The sequence below is a fragment of the Adiantum capillus-veneris genome, chromosome 7 (assembly GCF_014529385.1).
Source record: "Adiantum capillus-veneris isolate H3 chromosome 7, ASM1452938v2, whole genome shotgun sequence".
NCBI lineage: Eukaryota > Viridiplantae > Streptophyta > Polypodiopsida > Polypodiales > Pteridaceae > Adiantum > Adiantum capillus-veneris.
In genome coordinates, this window is record NC_140937.1 from 100,129,473 (window position 1) to 100,152,544 (window position 23,072).

A 23,072-nucleotide genomic window follows, 5' to 3' on the forward strand; every position below is an offset into this window, starting at 1 on the left:
AATGAGGAGCAACAATGAGAACCTCAGCTTTTTCAAGAAGATACGTGGGTCTACATGCAACCTTCCGCAATCGGTCCCCATCGTGTTCGTGAAAGAACAAACGTTGATCTCCATTGGAAGGGAAGACTACTAGGCTTCAAGCAAGTAAGAGACAAGGGTACGGTGGAAATCGTTCAACATGTTTTCATGTTTGGACACATGCATCTACGAGGGATCAGCAACCCAAGGGATTTTCCTTGTAATTGTATGTCCCTTGCACTTCAATGGTTTTGGTGGTAACAAAAAAATGGACTTTTGACATCTCACGGACTGTTTTGTTTCTATGTAGATGTTTTTCCTTCTAGCCTTATGGAGGAGCAACCACTCTCGTGCCTTTCAGGCACATTTACGGCCATGCATGCAAGTCTTGGGGATATGCTCTTCTCCAACACAACTTCATCGAACCTTGCACGATAGAGGGTGTTCTTCTACACCCACAAGTACATTGTACCTACAGATGAGGAAGGCTATGGAGAGCTACAACCTTTGGAGGCTACAACCTTGTGTAGCATGGAGTGGCCAAAGCCAGATGCATTCACTGTAATGTCTTTGAAAGCCAAGATTGTAGCTGATGTGAGAGCATCATTAAAATTTGGAAAAGCCTCGCGTTCAGTTGGGCTTGGATGGTGTTGTCCTGCTCATGTCTTCGCTAGCATCTTTGGATCTTTGCCTTTCCATCATACAAATACTATGTATGTTTGCAAAGATCTACAATACGATACATTGGAAGCCATCCTTGGGGAGAAGTGGGGGTATCTTGAAGGACTTCACAACGGAGATCGCTTTTGGTGTCAGGTTGGAAGTTTCGGCATTGCTATCCATTTCATCAAGGTGCGCTCCACTCTTTACGTGCGGTACTTCTATGAAAGGTGGATGTGCAAGCTTGGTGAATGCATTCCATTGCAATCCACCGATGCTACAATTGAGGTATTTGATATTGCAATCAAATTGTCGAGTGGTGCCGTTGAAACCGTCCAAGTGAACAAGCATTGGACATTGGCCAATGTGCGGGAGCACTTAGTGATAATGGGTTTAGAGCATCAAGAAGATACAAAATTTTGCATCGGACGACGTAAGGTGAATGATTTTTCTCTCTTAATTATGTTATATTTATGTTTTTTTAATTATTCCCTGCTCTAAGTTGGGTATGTTAATTTATTTATTTTTTGCTAGATTGGTAGCCGCATGGAGAGCACGATTCAAATTGAAAAGGCGTGGACGACGGAAGAGAATTTGATTTTATCATTAGAGAGTTATGTTTTGTACTTAAATTTTTTATAATATCACAATTGTAAGTTCAAGCAGATGGTTGTATCAAATTTTGGCAATGCACATTATCTTAAAGTTGTAGTGATGTGTTTTTTGAGTTAAATGATTGTAATTTAGTTTGTAAGTTTTTTATAACTTCTTGTTATTTGTGTTACTTAATGAAAATTGTTTAATATTTTAATTATTGATATTTTTTTTTGGGAGGGGGGGGGGGGGGGGGGGGGGGGTGCTATATAAAGCCTCCTAAACCCTACCATTTTCACACTCTTTGCTTGTTCACACTCTCATTTGAGCTCCAACACTCTTTGCATTCCTACTTTAAGAGCTAGCATTATGGCATCCTCCTCCACCCCTCCCGAAGCCACGGCGTTACAACGCTTCCAAGCGTTTTTACAAACAACCGAGTGGCAAGATCGTGACGATATTCACAATTTCTTCACCCAATTCCCTGATGTGAATGCAACTATTCACCTAAACAGCCAATCTTTTCAGCCTATCTTAGAATTTTTTGAATTTTACATTGACAAGTATGCTGTACCAATTGTCGGACAAGGGGAATTGTGGATTCCATGCGATTTGCTTCGCTATATACACAAAGACGATCGGCCTTTCACCCAGTGACTTCAACGATTTTGTGTAATTGCTGGTGAGGCAGGTTAGTACATTGAAGATTCATGTTTGAAAAAGAAGAAGGTCGGCACCTAGTTTCTAAGTCACTTGGCGACTTTTGTGTTTCTTCTTGCGGAGGAGCCTGAAAGATCTGAGGTGAGTTTGCCTCATTTGCTCCTTGGGGGTGTCGTCAAGGACACAAAGGATCCCATTACAACTTCCTGGGATGCAAGAAAAGAGGGCAATATTCTTGCCCTAACCTACCCAGGAGGTGTCATGGATGCCGCCAAATCCATGGGTGATGAGGGTGAAGAAGCATCCTTTAAGCCCGCTGCAAATGCGCCGGAGGAGACATTAACTCCGGAGGCTTTTTTTGAACACCTCTCCCTAATTGTGATAGATGGGGAGGAATATTTGTTTTTACATGATCTTGAAAAGACTTTTGACACCCGCATGGATGAGTGTCTGTCCATCCTCTGTGCCACTGTAGAGTCCTCTGCCACTGACCCCTCTTCCGATCCTTTGGATCGAAGCCTCCTTCCCCTTGGAGAGAGTGTGGTAGATACAATGGAGTTGGCAATGGTGGCGGTGACAGATGCACCGCACTCATCTTTGTCGGAGGATGAGTTTGTAGCTACACGCGCATTGCTTGAAGCCCAACGCACTCCTATGCCTGTTCATATAGATGAACTTGAGAGTGTCGCTATGGCTCCCAATTCATCTATTTCTCTTGACAGCAAAGGCATAAACGATGAAGACAACGAAAAACAAGAGGTATTAATTGATTTTTGTTTTGTGATTACGTTAATTTTCACTGTTGCATTCTGAAATCTTATTTACCTATTGATTTCTTTGTAGAATGTTGTGGAGCTAGATGAGCATGCAGGTCGGGGAGGAGATGGTAGGCACCAAGCTTTTGGATGGCAGTCGTCTCTTGCGCATTACCTTGGCAAGCTCCCCCAGGACGGCTTTGCGATAATCCACAAGGAGTACACTCCTTGTGGTCAATTTTGGGTGTCAATGATGAAAGCAATGAGCCGCATCCTATGCTTGTCAACCATATCTCAAGCCTCCCAAGTTATATATCTTGTAAATAAATCTATGGCCAGTGCTGCATTTGCGACACACATTCGTGGTCGTGTGCTTTGTAACGTGGACTTAAGCCAAGCTGTAGGTCTAAGCAATGTGGAACAAATTGCTTGGGATGTGCTGCACAAACAGCTTCTTTGCGCCCAAGAGCGCCGAGAAAACATTGCTCGCCATGTCTTAGATGGCTCAAACAGTCAATAGATGCATAAATCTTGTAATTAACTCCTTCAAATATGTAATGAGATATATCACATCTTTGTACTTTGTTATTTCAAAATTCGCATGGAAATTGATTTTAACTGGTAGTTTTCAACTTCTATATTGAGTTTATTGTGCGATAGATAGTATATGATTGGTTCTATCTTGTGATACACTCGTGTAATTCTCTGAATCAAAATATAGAGTTTTTTCAGTCCAATCTCCATCAATAAAAAAATAATAACATTGTATTCTTATAATTTTGGTATAAATAAGCTTTAATTAGGTTGTCTAGAGGCCTGCCGCAGAGGCGCGCGAGAAGTCAGAAGTAACATTTACTTATGACTTCTCGCGCACCTCTGCGGCAGGCCTCTAGAAAGCCTAATTAAAGCTTATTTATAGCAAAATTATAAGAATACAATGTTATTTTGGTTATTCAATCAACCAAACTTGGTTGACCGTACTTTTATCCACATCTCTCTCTCTCTCTCTCTCTCTTTTTCTCTCTCTAGTTAGCTTTACTTATCACTTAAAACAAATGTACATGACTCGTTATATTTGAAAAAGCCACGACTCGTTATATTTCAAAAAGATATCTTTACATTGGCAAAATTTCCTAAACGTCAAATTCAATCTCTTTGTCCTCTGATTCGACGCGCAAGAGCTAAATCTTTGGGCATTAATGTCACCCGTTTTGCATGAAAAGCACACAAGTTGGTGTCTTCAAAAATAGAAATTAGATTATATTCTGCTGCTTCTTGCAGAGCTTCTACGGCGATACCTTGAACTCGAAATGCCATTTGATAACTTTGCATGATCTCTTTTACCAAACGTGCGAATGGTGCCTTGCGTATGAGAAGGTCTGAAGTTTTTTGATAGTGACGAATCTCTTGCAACGCCTTTGGAATGCGTCGCTTCACAGCAGGAGCCCGTTGTTGAGGGATGGTAGGATCTGGGACATGGGCCTTGCGAGGGCGAACCTTGAAAAACTTTTTCTTTTTACGAGAGGGCTTGCGAGGGGGAGCTTACGCATCTTCAAGGCCACCATGTGCTCCGACTGGAGGCTTCAACTCCACCCTGCGCTCCAACTGGCTCGTCTGCTACATCCTCAAAATCCTCTTCATTTAGTAACCCATGATCACCTCTAGGCTGATGTGACGGCAAAGCGCCGAAGCCACGTGGCATTGTCTTCCCGGTCGGAACTAGATGATTGCTTGGGAACTCCTGTCCGCTCCATGGTGGGCTTTGTGCTTCGTTGTCCGTTTCGGTTTCTGTGTCTGATGTCACTACCCGTTTCTTCTTGCGTGAAGGTTGTCCATCTTGTTGCTCTTCACCTGACCATTCTCTCTCCATCTCTTCTATGAGCTCTTGTTCGTGTATCCAAGGTGGTTTTTGAGCACCTTGGACGATTGAGCAAAAAAAGGTTGATCTTTTCTTGCTGTTTGCTTTGTGCGTGCCATGGTGTAAGAAGGGGCAAGATTGAAAATGAGACTCCTTCTTCACTAAAAGCCCTCTATTTAAAAAAAAAAAGGTCTCTTCACACTTGACCACACCACTTAAAAAAACTCTTAATATCATCAAAATATAAAAAACAAAAAATAGATAAATGGAGAAGTATTATATGCAACTCAACAAAGACATCTACAAACATAAACATTACATTGCATAGCATCATTTGTTTTACATGTTGGGTAACCAACGTTTGCCCACTCTATGGCAATTTTCACGCCACCTAGCATGATTAAGGGATCCGGTGGAGTTTCTCCATTTCTCTTTAGCAATAAGTCGAGATTGTCTCCTAATCTCCTTGGCAAGACTTGACTTTCGCGCTCGCTCTATGGCATGACATCTCCCCAAAGAACAACGAAAGAACCAATCAAACATCTCCTTCATGTAGTTGGATCTCGTAGTTCCACCACCGTGATGTGTATTTTTAAAGTAAACACCTTTGGCTCGATAATGTGATTTTTCCATTTCTTGAGTGCTCCACATGTCTAATGAACCATATTTTGACATAAAGAATGCTCCATGCGCATACAAAATATGCTGCATCAAGAAAAAAATGCTTAGATCAAATAAATATTTATGTATAGTATCAAAATTTGAAATGAACAAAGTAACTTACCATGTAGTGTGTGATATTGCTCTCTCCCCACGCTTGCACAAATGCTTTAGTGAAATTCGAAATGTGATCTTTGAACTAATTTTGTTGCTCGCTCGTGGTTTGGGGTTTCCACATGATTTGAAGCACTAACTCCAAGTGGTGCCACACTTGCCTACGCAGATTTACAAGCACGGGATTTGAATCTTGATCGGTCGTACACTTGCAAAGCGCTTTCCATAGCTCCCATGGAGCATCCTCTTCACCCCTCTCCTTTCGCATCTTTGGTTTCTTGAAAAACCTACGTGCTTTCACACCATTCATAGATACTTTTTGTGGCACTTCATGCATATTATCCATCTCAGCGATGATATAAACATTTCCACCATGACATCCAATCGAATTTAGAATTGTTTCAACTATTCCAATGGCTTCCACGGATCTGGAAAGTGGTTTCATTGTGGAAGCGTACTCTATGTGAAGCTTTAACAAGCGATCAAATATATGCATAAAGGCATGCAAAGTGCAAAAGTGTACATTTGTAAGTGGAAAATTGATAATGGGATGCCATGTTTTATCTTTTGTCGACCAATTGGGGACCTCCATGATAGGACACTTCAACACCGAGCACACCCAATCCCTTGCATCATCATCCATTGACCCTGTTGCCTGACTTCTCTTGACATTTTTCTTTGAAGATGTGGAGCCACGAGTACTCTCCTTGTATCCTCGTACACAATATGGACAAGGAAGAAGTGATGAAGCACCTTGTTTACACCCAAGTATACATTTGATTGTTTTTAGATCACCTCCTAAGTGCCACTCAACATCAAATGTACCTACTCCATCTACTTCTAGCTTTTCTCCCTCTAGTTGTGCCTTAATAACCTCTGTGATCCACGGGATCATAGAGAAGACCCATGCCAACACCTCATGAGTCTCCTTCGGAACTTCAAAAGCTCCTAACCACCATATTTCTTTTTCCGATTGTACACTAAATGATGGTTTCTGAGAATGATCACCGATAGCATCGACTTTTGCAAAAAAAATTGCCTCATTCATGAGTGTCACACTCATACGTTCCAATCTCCGTCCTTTGACAATTTGACATTTATCTAGTTTAAGAATAAATATGAGTTTCTCTCCAAGTACTGAGACAACACAAGAATTGAATTGTTATACTAAATGATATTCAATACAAATAAAAAATGACATTACAACTTGTATTACCTTGTGGAGACAAAGCATAAAATTTAACCATAGCTCGTTGTAGTCATTTCAAGTCAACAAAAATATTGTTGAATTGATGATAACTAAAAGACTTTGTCCCATTAGGAATAGTATTGCCTCCCTTTATATTACCACGTGACTTGGCACTCGTGGAAGAGTACACCATGGATCCTTCAATGTGTTCGTATTCACCAAGGGATTCCCGAACGAGATCATTGTTTGCTTTTTTTGCAAGTCGAACCCTATGTGGAATAGGAAATAAATTCTCGGTGATGCCTTGCTCTTGTAATGCATCTTCCATCAATCCATGAAGTGCATGGTATGCATTTGTGCTGATCCCAACCTCATCACAAGCTCTTTGGACATCATCCTCAGACACAAGGTTAGAGATCTTTTTTAGGATCTCCTTTGTGATGGCATCTTTCATGTGTTTGGCCTTTTCACAACCTATGATGTAAAGTATATCTTCCTTTGAGATGCATCCCAGGAGAAGGTTGCAACGGTCCTCTTGTCTAAAACTTCCACACACATCTTGTATATATGTCCTATTTCAAAAGGTGAACCGAGTTACAAATTGATGAAAATTATTTGAGAGTTATAAACACTGTGAATTTAAAAAAATACCTGGTTGCCGTGATCCGCTTCTTACGTGCCCCTCCATTAGATGCTAAGTTTTCAATGGAAGAGAACTCCCTCTTACGCTCACACATGCCAAAATGGAGTGGATTTTAGGTACATCATTGCAATCTGTAGCTTAGTTACCTCTGTTTTTGTAGCTTTCATCTCCTCTTTAAGATCTTTGAGTTGTTTCTCTGTGGAATGTAGTTGTTGTTGGAGATTTGTGGAATGATTGTGTAACACTTGACATTGTTGTCGGAAATATGCCGACGCACCTGCGTGATTGGAGTCCAATCTCTTACAATACCCAAGAAGACCACGTTCTCCTTCTCCCACATATTTGATTAAGCTTGGGAGTGTACGGAATGTCGGATGACAGCCCATGAGCACATCTTTTGGATACAACCCTCCATCAAGCCACAAGTCAACATTGGTTTCTCCTCAAAACCGTCGTACGGATGCCGGTTGAGATACTTTCTCGTCATTTTTTTTTGTGGGAGCAAATTCGATCGGTAGACGCAGACTGACATTAGTTGACGTAGTAGATGGCGACGCAGGTGATTCATTGGTTATGTCGCGAAGAGACATGGTGAAAAGTTATGATGGGAAAAAATTTTGATAAGATATACTTTTTGGGATAAACAGATAATTTTTGGGATAAAAAGACTTAAAAATATATTTTTTCATATATAGGTTCAATTTTTGAGCTCAAAGAAGGGAAATTTTTAAATTTTAAAAATTTCAATTTTTAGGCTTTATTAGATGGACGTTTTGATGATGTGGCATTGTCTATTTGTTCTTGGAGTTAATGTAGAGAGGGACCCAAGGAATTTTAGATTTGGAGCTTATAAAAGCTAGATTCTTCTAAAAAAATACTATTATATATATATATATAGATATAGGGACCTTTTGAAAGCTTAAAAGATCCATTTTGAAGATTTTATAAAAAATTCATTTTTTGGGGGTAAATTGATGCACGAACTAAAAAGTGGCTTTTGTCATAACTACTTACTCTCTTTGTTTGGTGATAGGTAGAGAGAGAATGGTTCTTCTCTCTATCTTTACTCCTCTCTCTCTTTTTACTCCCCTCTCTCTCCTACTTTATCCCCCCTATTCCTCCTACTTTACCACCCTCATTCCCTACTTTCCCCCCCTCCCCTATCTAGAGAGAAGTTAGAGAGAGAGCTACAAAAGTAACCCTATTTATTGTCTTTGTTCCCTCCATCCCCTACAAAATTAGCTTTAATCCCTTAAAATTAGGGATCCTTACATGGCCCCAGGCCCCAGGCCCCAAGGGGGTCCAAGTTTTTCCTAATGGTTATATGTGGGAGCCAGGGAAATGATAGAACATTGAAAATCAGCAGCTTTCCATGATAAAAAAGCTTTCCGACTACCTGCGCATCCCAGTACAGTCCAGCTGTTGGAACGAGTTCCTGAATGGATACTCAATTCTGATGAGAGAGTGGCAAACCCACACTGGCAAAGGCAGTCTACTGCAAACTGTCACTCCCTAGACCTGGAACTGAAAATTCTTCTGCGTAACAAACCAACTTACCGCTGCATGAAGGATGTTAGGGTACAACTCAAGGAAGTTTTGGTGCAAATGCAAACTGCGAGAGGTATTTTGGATCAGAGAGTCAAAGCCATTCTGGAGGACCAGACAGCCACTAGCAGAGGACCTTAGACGCGAATGTCAGTCGGAGCACAGACAACTACTCTCCGAACACTGTTCCAGTTGGTGAGAATCACCAGAAAGATGATGCAGTAGGAGAACCAGGCTGTTCTCAATTTCTTTGAATTTGTGCCTGACTCTCCAGTTCTCTTGTGTGTTGTTCCAGCAAGAGAAACCAAGCTGCAAAGATTCTTTCCAGCGCTGTATCCTCAACATCAAGAACCAGTTGATCGTCTCATATACTTCAAAATTATTGATGAGCTTCATGACTGGTATGAGCGATCAACTTTGGAATGGAATACTTGGCAGATGCTGTTCAATGATGCTCTCCAAATCAATGACATTCAGGCACTGAAAGAGGAGATGCATAGGATTCAGCTGTGTATGGGCCAGTGGAAGATTCAAGTCAGAGGACTGACCAAAATTACTAATCAGTTGTTGCTACAACTTATGGTCGAATCTTCCAAATTGCCTGAAAAATACATTGCAGTAAAGCTGGGTCTAGCACCACAACACATGGAGATGGCTGAGATTCTTTTTGAAGCTCCAGTCAAAACTAATCAGCCTCTTCCAGAAGGATGGATCCATACTGCTTTGCATTGTCATAAGCTGGCCAGAACCAGACTGAGGAAGGGCAGGCGTACACTCTATGATCCTGACACCAAAACCTATCATTCTCTCACGCCTTATGAAGTAGAGATGACCACCGACCGGCGGGATCAGCTTGAGCAGGAGGCCATTTACCGACCGATTCAGAAGGAGAATGATGGTACTGGGACTTCTCAGGCACTGTCTAGGTCAAAGGGCAAATGAAAGACGGTCCAATGGAAGGATACTGGGTAGTTCCATCTCAGAATTCAGTGGTGACTTTTCTCCTCAGAAGGCAGGTGGAGATGACAGCTCTACCTTGGCCTGATGAGAGCTCCACCTTGGCCTGGTGAGAGCTCCACCTTGGCCTTTTCAGCTGCCTCTCGCAATCCTTGGCCTTTTCAGCTGCCTACTCGCAATCTTTGTATGGCCATTCTATCAGTGGTCAAGCCGGAATCTCAACATCAGAACCAGAAGATGGATTTTTTAGTCTCACATCAGAATCAGACAAGGGAATTTTTCGACTCTTGCCAAAATTCAAGAAAGTAGGGAAGGATGTAGACGGCTGGATAGTTCACTACGTGGGAACGACTTCTTAGAAGATGGGAAGCGAATTACTTCGTAATTACTACGGTAATTACTACAGTAAACCCGAAGTGTATAAATAGGGCCCATTACATTGTAATCGGGTTGGCAATTACTATCATTTGGGTTAGCGCCTTGGCTATACTTGTACTTGAGAATCATTGGCAGTATTGTCAGCTGTACTTTCTCTCTGTAATCATATTTGCTGTAATCTTGATCTGTAATCCCAATCATGGCATATATTTCAGTTATACTTACTTCTTGCCCAGTCTTCTGAATCTGAATCTGAACCTTATTTCCAGTACATAAGTCTGATTCTTATTTCAGTATCCATATTCCACTCTAGTCTCTGATTCCTGTCCAGTTTGCTGTCTGAAATCTTCCAACACTGGAATTAGCTGTCTCAAGAGATCAGCTCCAATTCCAAGGCCTCTTTTCTCTCCCCCTAGGGACGATGTATCGGATGCCAAGCAACCTTTTTGAGTGTGCCTCCACAACTATCATGGATCAGGCCGTGTTTGTTCATCACTAGGAGATGCGACCCTTTCGGGTTGGATAAGGGAATTGAGAGAGGGATGAACTTGTGTCCACGTCTAGCAAGATGTCAGGGCAAAGCTCATTGTTATGCAGGAGGAACAGCTAGGGAATGAACACATCCTTGTGCTTCCGAGCGACAAGGGAGAACATTGTTGCTATCCATCTGTGTGTGACTGTGCAGAGAATCGAGATTGAGAAAAAGGGACATGAGCTACACGGGGAAGCGGAAGAGAGCTGGGAATGGAGGATTGATGCATGCAAGAACATGCTAGTGAGAGCTTTGGATGGCTCATGGAGAAGAGAGATCAGTAGCACTCGGCACTAGTTTCCAGCTTGGCCTCTCTCTTTGTCTCTCTCTCTCTCTCTCTCTCTCTCTCTCTCTCTTATAAAGTCAAGAGTCACTTTATATATCCATAAAGTATTCAACATCCCTTCAGCAAAGATTGAAGTAGTCATTTTTACGGACATTATAAGCTTTATACTGTGACAAAAACATTGTGTCTAGTGACATTGTTGTGTAGTTCCAGATGAGGATTAAGAAACTTGATGTATCATGTGCTGTTTTGGTAGGAAATGCCGTGGCAAGAGTAGTCAAAGGAGCAAGCGTCCTTGCAAGACTGTAGATTCATATTGCTGGAGTCAAAGGTCCAACCAATGAGGAAGAAAAATATGTTTGCGAGGGATTTCAACTCTATAAATGTGGTGCTAGTATGGCAATAATATAGATCAAAAGCCTTTTGGTCCTTGTAGCCTTTTGTGAAATCTGTTTTGTCAACAGGCTCGAAGAATGGGTGGTTAGGGCATGCGCACATGGATTGTGGGCCATTATAAACTGTTCAAACACCGAGAGGTTCACACCCCAATGGAACATCGCATTGTTGTGGCCCTACATTTTGCATGAGACCTAAAAGCAACTAAGATTTTATCGCTGACAGCAAATCTTCAGAATTGAATGTGAATTAATTATACAAAGGGGAAGAATAAGGCCGAAGCCAATGCAAAAAAAAAACCTAGGTTTAGTGTAATCTTACCTACAAAATTTGGGATTTACCTCTAAAGTTTATATTTGAAGGTAAAAAAACTTACAAAATATCTAAACATGTAGTGTAATTTGATATTAAAACCTTCAAATTTAGTCAATTCACCTCTATTGTTTCTCATATGTAAGTTTGCCAAGTTTTGCACGGGCCGATGGTGTGTGGCCCAAGTTGGGACGCAACACCAGGTTGAAGCGGCCAGGGCCCAATCCTTAGAATCAAAGTAGGTCGTGATCTTTGGAGATTCTTTGGAGCTCAGAGGAGCCTCATGTTCTTGAGGCGTGGGCATGGGCTGCTTGGCGGTGAGGAGGTCCTCGGTAGGAACCTTCCAAGCTCCGCCTCGCACTTCATTACAGCACAGTAGTGATCGTCTGCATCAGAGATGCACCGTAAACTACGACTACCCGAGCGCTCTCTCTCTCTCTCTCTCTCTCTCTCTCTCTCTCACACACACACACACACACACACACACACACACACACACACATGCAAACGAGGCACCACGTGCAGGAGATGGCAGGTAATCACAGAGGATGTGAAAGAGTAGATGCTCTCTCTCTCTCTCTCGCGTTAATCTGCAGGGGAGGCTTCAGCTTTACATAAATTTCGTTGTGCAAGGGAGGCCTCAAGTGAGGGAGAAAAGAGGTTGGTGGTAGAGGAGTACATCGTGTGCAGCTGGAGAGGCCCCTAGAGGGGGTGCTAGGTGTGACAGATGCAGGCAGAGATGTTGTGAGCAAACAGGTAGGTACAGAGGTTATAAGTATGAGAGGAAGACAGAGGGTCATTCGCGCGAGAGCTGGGGGCTAAGACGTGGGCAAGACACGAAGAGAGATGGAGGAGCCTAGAAGATTACCATCCAGAGGAGGAGGCACTTGCGGGGGTTGCACAAATTGCACTACTACAACATTGTACAAGAGCAATTTGAGAAAGCTTCAATATATTAGGGAAAACATCTTTCCAAGTGGCATTATTTTCAAGCAAAGAAGCCATTTCAACAAGGCTCATTTTGGAAAAATCAATGCCGGCTTGGCGTTTGAATTTCCTAAACTCAACCTTAAAGGCCTCCCCATCAAGAATAGGAGCAAATGACACACTTCCAACGCTTTTGGCAAAACCATAGAATAAAGAAATCTTATCACATTCATCATTCCCGTAATCCTTGAGAAATCTCTCATGCATAGGATGTTGAGATGGAACCAATACTTTGATTGCATTCAAAATGGAATTATCAACAATGCGCTTTTCAAGGCATTCACAAAGTTTCTTTGCAAACTTGAATTGAAAACCTAAAGCTTTATGCAAATCCACACCTTCAACATCCCTTGTGATTTTTTGACCAAAAAACATGTCTCCCTTCAAGGAGGTCCTCAAAGCATGCATGTAACCATTGCTTGCACCATAATCGGGCATGATAGGGTATCCACCAATACCTCTTTGAGCCGCATTCAAGTCTATGACATGCTCATCCAAGTACTCATCCTTAATACATAGGATTGTGCTTGTGACTATCCCATGAATGGTGGTCACATCTACATAGTCCTTTTGAAATCTCAAGCTCAAGTCCGTTACCTTTTGCAAGATATCGACAAGAAAATGCATAGCATACAAGCATTCAAAAGTACTCAAAAAATCATACAAATCTTTGCGTTCCTTCTCCAAAGCGACAAGCAATGCATCCATTGACTTACAAATTTTTGTAATGCAAGCATGACGACTAAGCCAACGTATCTCAAAGATATGTTGCATTTTAATTACCTCACAATCAAATTCCTCTTGTAAACATTTCAAGGCATCCATTTGATTTGAACTACTTGTAAAATAGTTAGCTATGCCATTCACAAGAACATCAATTCTTTTTGAAAAAGCAATTTTCTTACTTGTGTCGGATGTGGCTAGATTTGTGCGGTGCACAACGCAATGTATAGACGTTAACATTGGATTCACCTTTTTAAGGAGTGTAGCCACTCCTTTTTTCCTACCCACCATTGTGTTGCAACCATCGGATCCAAATGCAATTAATTTTGAGAGGTCCAAATTAGACTTCTCTAATTCAAGCATGATGGTATCAAAAATCCCCTTTGCGGTGCTATCATTGGTGCGAATAATGCCATAAAATGCATTGCAAGGCATAGATTCATCCTCTGAATAAGAAAGGTACATAACCAAATGGTGATGAATGGAAATATCCGTGGACTCATCCACCACCACTCCAAACCATGGACTCTCCCTTACCTTTTCTAATGATTCATGCATTATGGAATTTGCAATACATTGCAACATTTTAGAGCAAGCTTTATCATCATTATAGAGGCTTGTCATTGATTTCACATCCAAATCCTTCATTAAAGCAAGCAAAGAAGGATATAATAAAATTGAAAAATTGTTTCTTCCAATAAAGTAAGCCGCTTTGAACAAGTTAAGCAAGGAGTCTTCTTGAGTTGCATGCATCTTCTTCAAACCCTTTTGCATAGCCGGTTTTCCAAACACTAATGCATTTCGCGCATCCCTATGGCATTGTGTGCGTGCATGGCTAAGAAGGTTACTTGTTTTGAAATTTTTTAGATCCTTTCTTAGAATAACTACATCGAGCATGTGGATACTCCGAGCAATACGTGCAAAAAAGTCTTACCTTTTTATCATCATACACAAGCCATTGAAGGTTTAAATCGGTCCAACCATTCATCTTGCCATAGCTTTCAACGAACCTTTTTCTTATCCGACTCCGTACTTACCTCTCGTATATTCTCATTATCAACATCAATAACAATGGTGGAAGATTTCTTACCAGCTTTCTCATCAATTCTTGCCTTTTTTGAAGCTATCTTTGTCAAGGTTCCATATTGCACCAAAGAACGTTGATTACTCTTTCGGTCCATGGCACTATACAAAAGCACCACAACAAATCACTTAGTTTATAAACAATATCTTCCTCCACTTGTAAAACAATTAAAATTTCACATTTGAAGAGATTAAAATTTGAACAAAATTAAAACTAATAAACATTCTAAAAATGAATACTTAATATAGACTAAAATTTGCGTAATATGTACGCAAATCTATAATACTATTAAACATTTTGACAAATGTTCCATTTTATAAGTCCATGATGGCGTGGTAGTTGCACTAGTAAGAGTCGTAAGCTAAACAATCATTTGACGAACTATCCAAACATCTCTCACCCCGAGAAGAATATCACAAGGTTTCATTAATTTACTTTTTTTAAATAGTTTTAGCAAAAGAGGGCATGTTTTTTCTTTGAGGTGTTGTCAAGCTTGACAAAAATAGACACTTAGATTTTTTCCTTTGTAATTGTGGTGTTGTCAAGCTAGTGACAAAATGCTAAAGTCCACTGAGGAGAAGAGGGTGGCCACATGAGATACTCACAATGTTCGGGAAAAATTGTCTTAGCTTAAAATAATGCGGTTTTCAATTTTGAAAATGCCAATTGAAGGCAAGGGAAAAAAGAGAAATGCCGTCCCAAAATAGAGAAAAATAATGCAAAAACCCTACACATAAACTTAATTTCCTCTCCGCAAATTCAAGAAAAAGATTATTGTAGAATAGTGTAAAATCCAAAACATAAACTTAATTTGCTAAAGTTTTCTCTCGGAAAATTCAAGAAAAATAATTTTATATGTTTGAAATTATGATTTTTCGTGAATATTGGAGGCTGGAGCCGCAAGCGTACCTTCTAAGTTCTGCTGTTACAGGAGCACTGGAGCAGCTCGCAGCTATCCGTGGATCTTCAGCTTCTTCCCCTCAGAAGGCGAGACTTTGCCCAATGCCACCTGACTTGCCTCCGCCTGCTGCCCTCAGTCGCTGTACGCACCTTCCTCCTCCCGAGTCCTCCGCCGCTGTACGCACTGAGCATTGAGCACTCCTAGAGGCTAGCCGCTAGCTCTACCCGTGACTCGACGCACGCTGCTGCACACAACACTGGCCAAAAACGCTGGCGGCTGAGGAGTCAATACTCACGACGGCCTGTAGTTGGCTGTCATGCTGGTAAGGTCAAGCACTGTCACTGAGCAGTAAGCCGTGGACGGACCCAAGACGGTGGTTGACGGTCGTGAATCGTGCTGAATCCTGATGGGCGGATGGCTATTAGCGCTGTGTGTGTGTGTGTGTGTGTGTGTGTGTGTGTGTGTGTGTGTGTGAGGCAGCAGGCTCGAGTTGACTCTCGAGAGGCTGAGTAGTGAGAGTCGAGATGTCTAGATTGAGCTCGCTCAACAGTGGTTCAATCTTCAGACTTCAATAGAAATGCTTTGGCGATGGTGTGAACAGTGACCGTGTGATGGTGTGAGGCTTGTCGCTTTTTTGGCCTCACCCCTTTGGGGTAGGCCAAAAATTTAAGAATTAGAAAATTTTACTCTCCTTTTTCTTTAGAAAAAAGGTAAGTCATCGCTATGGCCTTACCCCTTTGGGGTAGGGCAAAAAGTAGAAAACCTATAGACATAGGTGAATTAAGTTTACCAGAAACTTTTATACGGAAAAAAACCTACTTCTCTAAATTTTACAAAGTGAGAAGAACAAAAAGATAATTTTTTAAAATAGGTTTTACTCCGATTGTGAGTAAGATTTAAGCTTTGAGGTTATAGATACAATAAAATGTTTGTTGGCATGGAATATTAGAAAGTAACTTTTGAGAGAATATTTTTTCTTATTTGAATAAAATTTAGTACAAAGGGAAACAACAAAATGTATATTGGCAAGAGAGAGAGCTACTAAAATTTCTATTAAAAAGAAAGTAAGAGATAAAACCTTACATGACATTCAAATAAACAATAACTTTTGAGAGAGCAAAATTGTCATTAATTTGAATTGAATTGATTACAAAACAAGGCAACGAAGTGCCTATTGGCAAAGGAGAGTTACATATGAAACTCATAGTTTCATAGCAAGATTTTCTCTCATCTTGAAAATGAAAAAAAAAAAATTGATCCATTTTTTATCGAAAGGAAAGACACCAAAATGTCTTTTGGCTAGGGAGAGCTACATATGAAAACGCATAGAAGAGGAATCTTTTCTCCGATCTCAAAGATGAAACAACAAAATTCGATCCATTTTTCTTCGACAAAAAACCTGAAGACAAATTATTATAAAGAAATTTAGAAATTTAATCCAAAATATTAAACTTTAAAATAATACAAGATATAAAAAATTACAATCTAGTCTTCAATGGAGCTAAATGCATGTCTTGATGTCTTTGTATCGTCTCGCCATAATCCAATCGCTTCATCAAAATTGAATTCCTCCAATGGAGGCCCTTCAAGAGAAATTCTCATCAAAGTACGCATGATTTTAGTAGTAAGAGAATTCCTAAGCTTTGATTTGATAATATTTTGAACACTAAAGCCACGCTCACAAATAGCCGTACTACAACATTGTACCAATGCTATTTGAGCAAGCAATAGTAATGATGCATACTTTTCCCTCAAAGTTTCATTGCTACCAATGTAGCACCATGTATTTTTAAAGTTCCAACCCTTCCACTCATTGTAGGCTTGGTATTTAAAAGTTTGAAATTCTTTCCTCAACAAAAAAGGATCAATGAAAGGCTCAATGAGCTCCCCCCCTTTCAACCTCTTACTTTGACCATAGAACTTTATAATCTCCTCTATCCCATCACCACCAAAGTTTTTCAAATCTTTTCAAAAATCTTTTGTAGGAGGATAGCAAGAAGGAGATAAAAGTTTAAAATGGCTCAAAATAGAGGTATCCTCAAATCTCTCTTTCAAATTCTCAATTATATGGCTTGTGAAAGATTTTTGAAAGATTATTGCATTTTTAAGATCAGAGCCATTTTTTTTTCTCGAGTGAGTTCAATACTTCTAAAATTTGAGCCTCGCATTGAAGACCTTAGTTCATATAAAAGTCCTTTGGATGGCCCATAATCAGGAATTATAGGATATCCATAGCCATCTAACTCTAAGGCATTGAGATCAACAAGGCTAGGTCTCATCACAAATTCACTCTCCATTCCACAATTTCAGCATCCACTATGTAACATTTAATGGCCTAAAAACTTGTGTGTAGCGGAAATTAGCATGAACATAGTGTGCATTTCATTAGAATAGATTCCTAATGAGAATTACAAGAGTGCTTGGGTGGAGAGAGTAACAAAAAGCATAACACCTAGTTAAATAGCATGAACAATACTTTCAAAAGAGAGAGAAATTAAGCTATTGACAACAGTTGAGGACCAGATTTGCATGGAGTTGGTCCCCCCTCCAAAAGGCTTTGTATTATGGTTTCTCCCATCAAGAGAGACATTGTACAATACAATTCTTTGTGTTCCTTCAAGACTAGCTAGTGCAATGAAGATGAAAGCTTCATACACTAAGCAAAACACTTAACAAACACAACATTAATTATCCCCGTTCTCAAACCCAAGACCTCACACACCGATTTAAGGTGCTTGTTAACCTTGATCATCCTGGGATTTTCCTTTGATCCCAGGTTCCACTCTTCTACTTCCTGATCGTCTAGAAGCAACCAGTTTGGTCCGCCTCCTTTTCATTTGGTCGATTCTTCAGCGTAGTCCCAGGATGGTCCATTCATTTCTGAATCATTATTCTAATCCAGTGGGTGCTCTTCAGAACATACTGGTTCCTCTATTATACCAGTATCAGTTGGTTCCTCCATCCTTCCAGTTAGCTGAACTGTTCTTTCCCCTGCATTGAATTCGGTAAACTGATCAGGAAATTGTCTCTTCTGCTTGTCAGCCCGCTCTTTGTTCATCAAGACTGCATTCAAGTCGATTTATGCCAAAGGGAATATATTCATAGCCGCTAGCATTCACTCAATTTTCTTGGCTCTGTACTTCTCACACAACTCCTTCGGCTTCAATTCCTTTTTCCAACTCCTGGTGTTGTTGGTCTCGATTTGGATTCTATCACTGGCCCCTTCTATGGTCAAAGTTTGGTTTGCATAGTCATGAACAACATGTGCTGCTCTTAACCATGAGCGCCGTTGTAGCATTCCATATGCTCCCTACACATCTAGGACTAGGAAACTGGTTTTGAATTTCTCCCTCCCAACTCTTATCTGCATGTTTTCAATCATACCCGTCACTTGTACGACTCGATGATCTGCCATTCTTACTTTGAATGGTGCTGGTTTCATATTAGTGGTACCCATTCTTTGCTAAAGATGGGATCCCATTATGTTGACTCCTGCCTCTCCATCCAGAATAACGCTTGAGAGGGGTTCCCACTACTTCCTGACCTTGTAGTCTACTGAATAAGTGGAACTTCATCATCCCAGACAGCCGTCAGGTCCACTGTTCTGGCCTCTGTTTCAGTCTTCCTGCGCTGTCTGATAAACTTGGCCACCTCAGGCAATGTCTTTCTTATATCCTCCAGCTCTACAGTCTGCTTCTGGATTCTATCACAAATTTTCACATGAATTTCTTCTCGCTCTTGGTCAGACTGATTGTCAGAGCTTGAAGAACTAGTATCTTCATACTGCCACTCTTCTTTTGCAGTGCTTCTACTCTTTCCATCCACTCCCATTTCATCAGCTAGTCCATGTACCACAGCCAACATTGTCTCTTTCATGGCCGGTACTGACTGATCTTTATCAGTCGATTGGGTTGATATTCTCTGAATGACTCTAGCTTCGGAAATTTTTGGCTGCTCTAGCATCTTCTTAGCTAAATCCTCCGTGATTTTAGCTGCTAGTTCCCGCTGCTCTTGCCACTAATCTACCACCTTTTCTTTACCTTTGGCCTTCCAAACTCCCCTTCGTTTAGCCCACTTGCTGCTGTTAGGATTGATTGGTACTTCTGAAATGTCTGGAATTTCTTTAATGACTACTCCCTTGCTCTTGGTAACCACCCTGATTGGAACTGGCTCTGGTGCCTTAGCCTCAGTAGTAGTCGTTACCGGTGTATCTGGACATTGGGCTGCAAAATGACCATACTTCCGACAAGTATAGCAATTCATGCTCCTGTTCTGGAAGTTGCCTCTTCCTCTTCCTCTGCCCATTCCTGGTTGGTATCTGCCACGTCCTTAACCAATACCATTGATACCTGGTCTCTCCTCTTGAGCTACATTGACTGGTTCTACCTTCATGGGTTCAATGTAGGCAACCACTGACAGATCCTTTCCTTTATTAAAATGGTGAATTCTGATGCCAAAATTATTCCATAGGTGACCAAAGGCCTTGCAGTAGGTACATTGTGGACATTCAGTGGAGATGTGGTCCTTGGATTTGCATCTTGAACACCAAGTCTCCATCTTTCGGACTGGCTGTCTTGTGTGGCTAATTTCTGCAATCTGCCTAGTAATCTCTTCAATTTTCTTGGTCCATGATCCCTTCTTTGATTTGTCCTTTTTTCGTTCATTGGAGCTGCTCTCGGAGCTACTGGACAATTCACTAGCATCAGAAGTTTCAGTAGCAGAGCTACTACTACTGGTCCTTCGCTTCTTGTGGCTCTTCTCCTTCTTAGCCTGTTGTTCCAGCTTTAATGCCCTTTGGACCAGATCATTGAATTTTTTTTGTAGGGGTTGGTACTTCTTGTTCCCATCTGGATCATCCTTTTCCCCCCCTTTGAATATTGGAAAGGAAATCTTCAGAGAAGCTGTGTAGTCATTTCGATTGCTGCTGATCCCGCCACTTCTCTTCTTGACTTCAGAATGATGCTTGGGATCCTTCTTGCAATTATCAGTGTCAGCATCCCAATCAATCGATTTTGTCTTCTAGACGTACGGTGACTTCCCTTTCTGCCCTTGGTATGCTCATCTCTCTGGCGAGACTGAGAACTCTTGGAACTCTTTGCCTTCCGTGCTTCCCGTTTTGCCCGTCGGCGTCGAGAATGAATGGAGTGCTGCGAGTCCTACACCTCATCAGCCTGACTTTGCTTCTCTTGAGCCTCAGTATCAGTCATTTTCTCTTGCTTGGGGTCAGACTCTCTTCGTGACTCCTCAGTAATGGGGTCCACACGAATGGTAGATTTCCGACCACGATTGGATTTTGGTGCCATTGCTGAAAACTTCAACTGGGAGAAGAGTCTTTCAATCAACGAGCTTCAGCTCGAGCCACCGTGATCGCCAAAATGGAATTGGAGCTGATCTCTTGAGACAGCTAATTCCAGTGTTGAAAGATTTCAACTATACGAGTGTGGAAAGATTTCAGACAGCAGACTAGACAGGAATCAGAGACTAGACTAAAATGTGGATATTGAAATAAGAATCAGGCTTATGTACTGGAAATAAGGTTCAGATTCAGATTCAAATTTAGAAGACTGGACGAGAAGTAAGTATAACTGAAATATATGCCATGATTGGAATTATAGATCAAGATTACAGGGAATATGATTACAGAGGGAAAGCACAACCGACAATACTGCCAATGATGCTCAAGTACAATTATAGCCAAAGCGCTAACCCAAGTGATAACAATTGCCAACCCGATAACAATGTAATGGGCCCTATTTATACACTTCGGGTTTACTATAGTAATTACTCTAGTAATTACTAAGTAATTCGCTACCCATCTTCTAAGAAGACGTTCCCACATAGTTACTATTCAGCCGTCTACATGGTTACTGCAAGCTTCATTTTTCTTGCTAAGATTTGAACCCCTTACTATTTAGGTTCCTTTCCACGGTAGGCCTTACTCAGCAAGAGTCCAGACCACAAAATGAGCATTTGATAGAAAGCATTAAAGTTCCAAACCCTTCAAGCACTTCAAGGCTCTAAAGCACTGCATCAAGCATTCCAAGGACCCGATCAACCCTCAAGTAATACCAAGTGTTTTGAAAAGCTCAAGCCCAATGTTTACACGTGTTTCTCATTTGCATTTGTACAAACATGCATTTCAATTTTTGCATGTAAGGTATAATGAGCATTATTGATCAAAGAACATGTTTTATGTTATGTATGCCAAATCCATTCTCCAAAGATGTACGAGGACTAGACATTGCCTTTTACAAAGATGGTAAGACCTTCCTCCACATAAACACAAGCACACATGAGCATGGGCACACAAAATGCAATGTATGTGTACTTTACATCAATAGCCAAGAATATTGCACCTTTAACACGATGGACCAATGAAAATCGACATCGACATGAAGATCATTTCATAAAGATGAAGACAACGAATGATGACATGAAGACAACAACATCAATATGAAAATGGTGAAAGGGGTAACAACGACAACTTCTTTTCTTCAATGAATTAAAACTTTATGACATGAATATTTTGTCTGTACCTTGTGAGCCAAGGATGAGTACTACCGAACCATAGGCCATGAATCTGTTATGAGAACCGTTATGGTGAATCATGTACTACACCTAGATGTATCAGTAGAGTCTAGGAGTACACTATGACATGAAATTATGACATCTTTGTATTTTGCCCCAAGTATTGGGTTAGGGGGGCGATTGTTAGGATAAGCCCACACTCGTGGCACCACATGGGAAAGATCCCTTGTCTACTACGATGGATGAGATGATGACGTGGTCCAATAGAAAAAGGAGGTAGCTCTCTAGCTAATGATTGTAAATCACCAAGCATATATCAGAAGCTATTTTCAATGAATCAATTGTTATTTGAGTCCTATCATAGTGTCTATACTCTCTCTCTCTCTCTATGCTCTTGCTTTTGGCATAAGCTAACTCTAATCACCATCTCTCTAACCCTAATCCTAACACCATGGTTATGCTAAGGCTTCACCCTCCATAACCTAATGCTAATCATTGGTGATTAAGGAGTACACTTTTGCATCAACTAACCCATCAGGTTGCCTAACATAGCCTAGTAGATTGGAACGTTCCCATGATTTAGTAGTGATAGCAAGATCTCTTGTTGATAAATAGGGTTCGCGGTTGTGTGTGTGTGTGTGTGTGTGTGGAGAGAGAGAGAGAGAGAGAGAGAGAGAGAGAGAGAGAGAGAGAGAGAGAGAGAGAGAGAGAGAGAGAGAGAGAAGCAGGGAAGGCGAGATGGGGCACATAGGATAAGGGACTAGTGATATATATAAGTAGGAATCTTCTAGCTAATGTATTTTCTTAAAGTTGAGCCAGTATGTCCGTACCTACTACCTAGTATGTATGTATGTAGGCTTCTTGCAGTCAAGAGAAACCTCCTCTTGATTAAAGTAGTTTACCACATTTGACTACTAGAATTGGCACCAAAATCTCTTATACTTAAAGCCGTGTTCCTTTCAAAGGTTACAATGCCGATTCGCACTCAATAGACTATATAAACTTCACATCGTTCTGGGTCAATTCATATAATAGAAGAGGTTGGAATACAAACATATGAATGAATCTCCGATAAAAGTTAATGTATCCCAAAAAAGATATGAATTTAGACACACTTGTAGGTGCTTTAACATGTTGGACACTTTAGATCTTATTCAGAACAATGCCCCAAATGTAGATCAAATAGGTATAAAGAGGACACACAAGGGAAATTTGTCCCTGCAAAGATTCTATGACACTTTCTAATCATTCCAAGGATAAAGTATATGTCAGGTGCAAGTTTATAGCAACTT

General features: G+C 40.8%; 1 protein-coding gene across 2 annotated transcripts; it reads right to left on the bottom strand.

Moving 5' to 3' along the window:
- Positions 1-4,830: 4,830 nt before the first annotated feature.
- On the bottom strand, positions 4,831-14,041 carry LOC147454327 (uncharacterized). Of its 2 annotated transcripts, XM_086516329.1 has the most exons (4): positions 11,681-14,041; positions 7,160-7,676; positions 5,330-7,080; positions 4,831-5,250 (listed from the first exon to the last, which is right to left on the bottom strand). In XM_086516329.1, the coding sequence occupies exon 1, from the start codon at positions 14,039-14,041 to the stop codon at positions 12,422-12,424; it is 1,620 nt and encodes a 539-aa protein (XP_086372455.1). In that variant the 3' UTR covers positions 4,831-5,250; positions 5,330-7,080; positions 7,160-7,676; positions 11,681-12,421. The 2 variants fall into 2 exon arrangements, with proteins under 2 accessions (XP_086372455.1, XP_086372456.1); XM_086516330.1 differs by lacking the exons at positions 5,330-7,080; positions 7,160-7,676.
- Positions 14,042-23,072: the final 9,031 nt, after the last annotated feature.

What these genes read in the sequence shown, in the direction of transcription:
- LOC147454327 (XM_086516330.1), bottom strand. Translation starts at nt 14,041, where the DNA reads ATGCAAAAGGGTTTGAAGAAGATGCATGCAACTCAAGAAGACTCCTTG.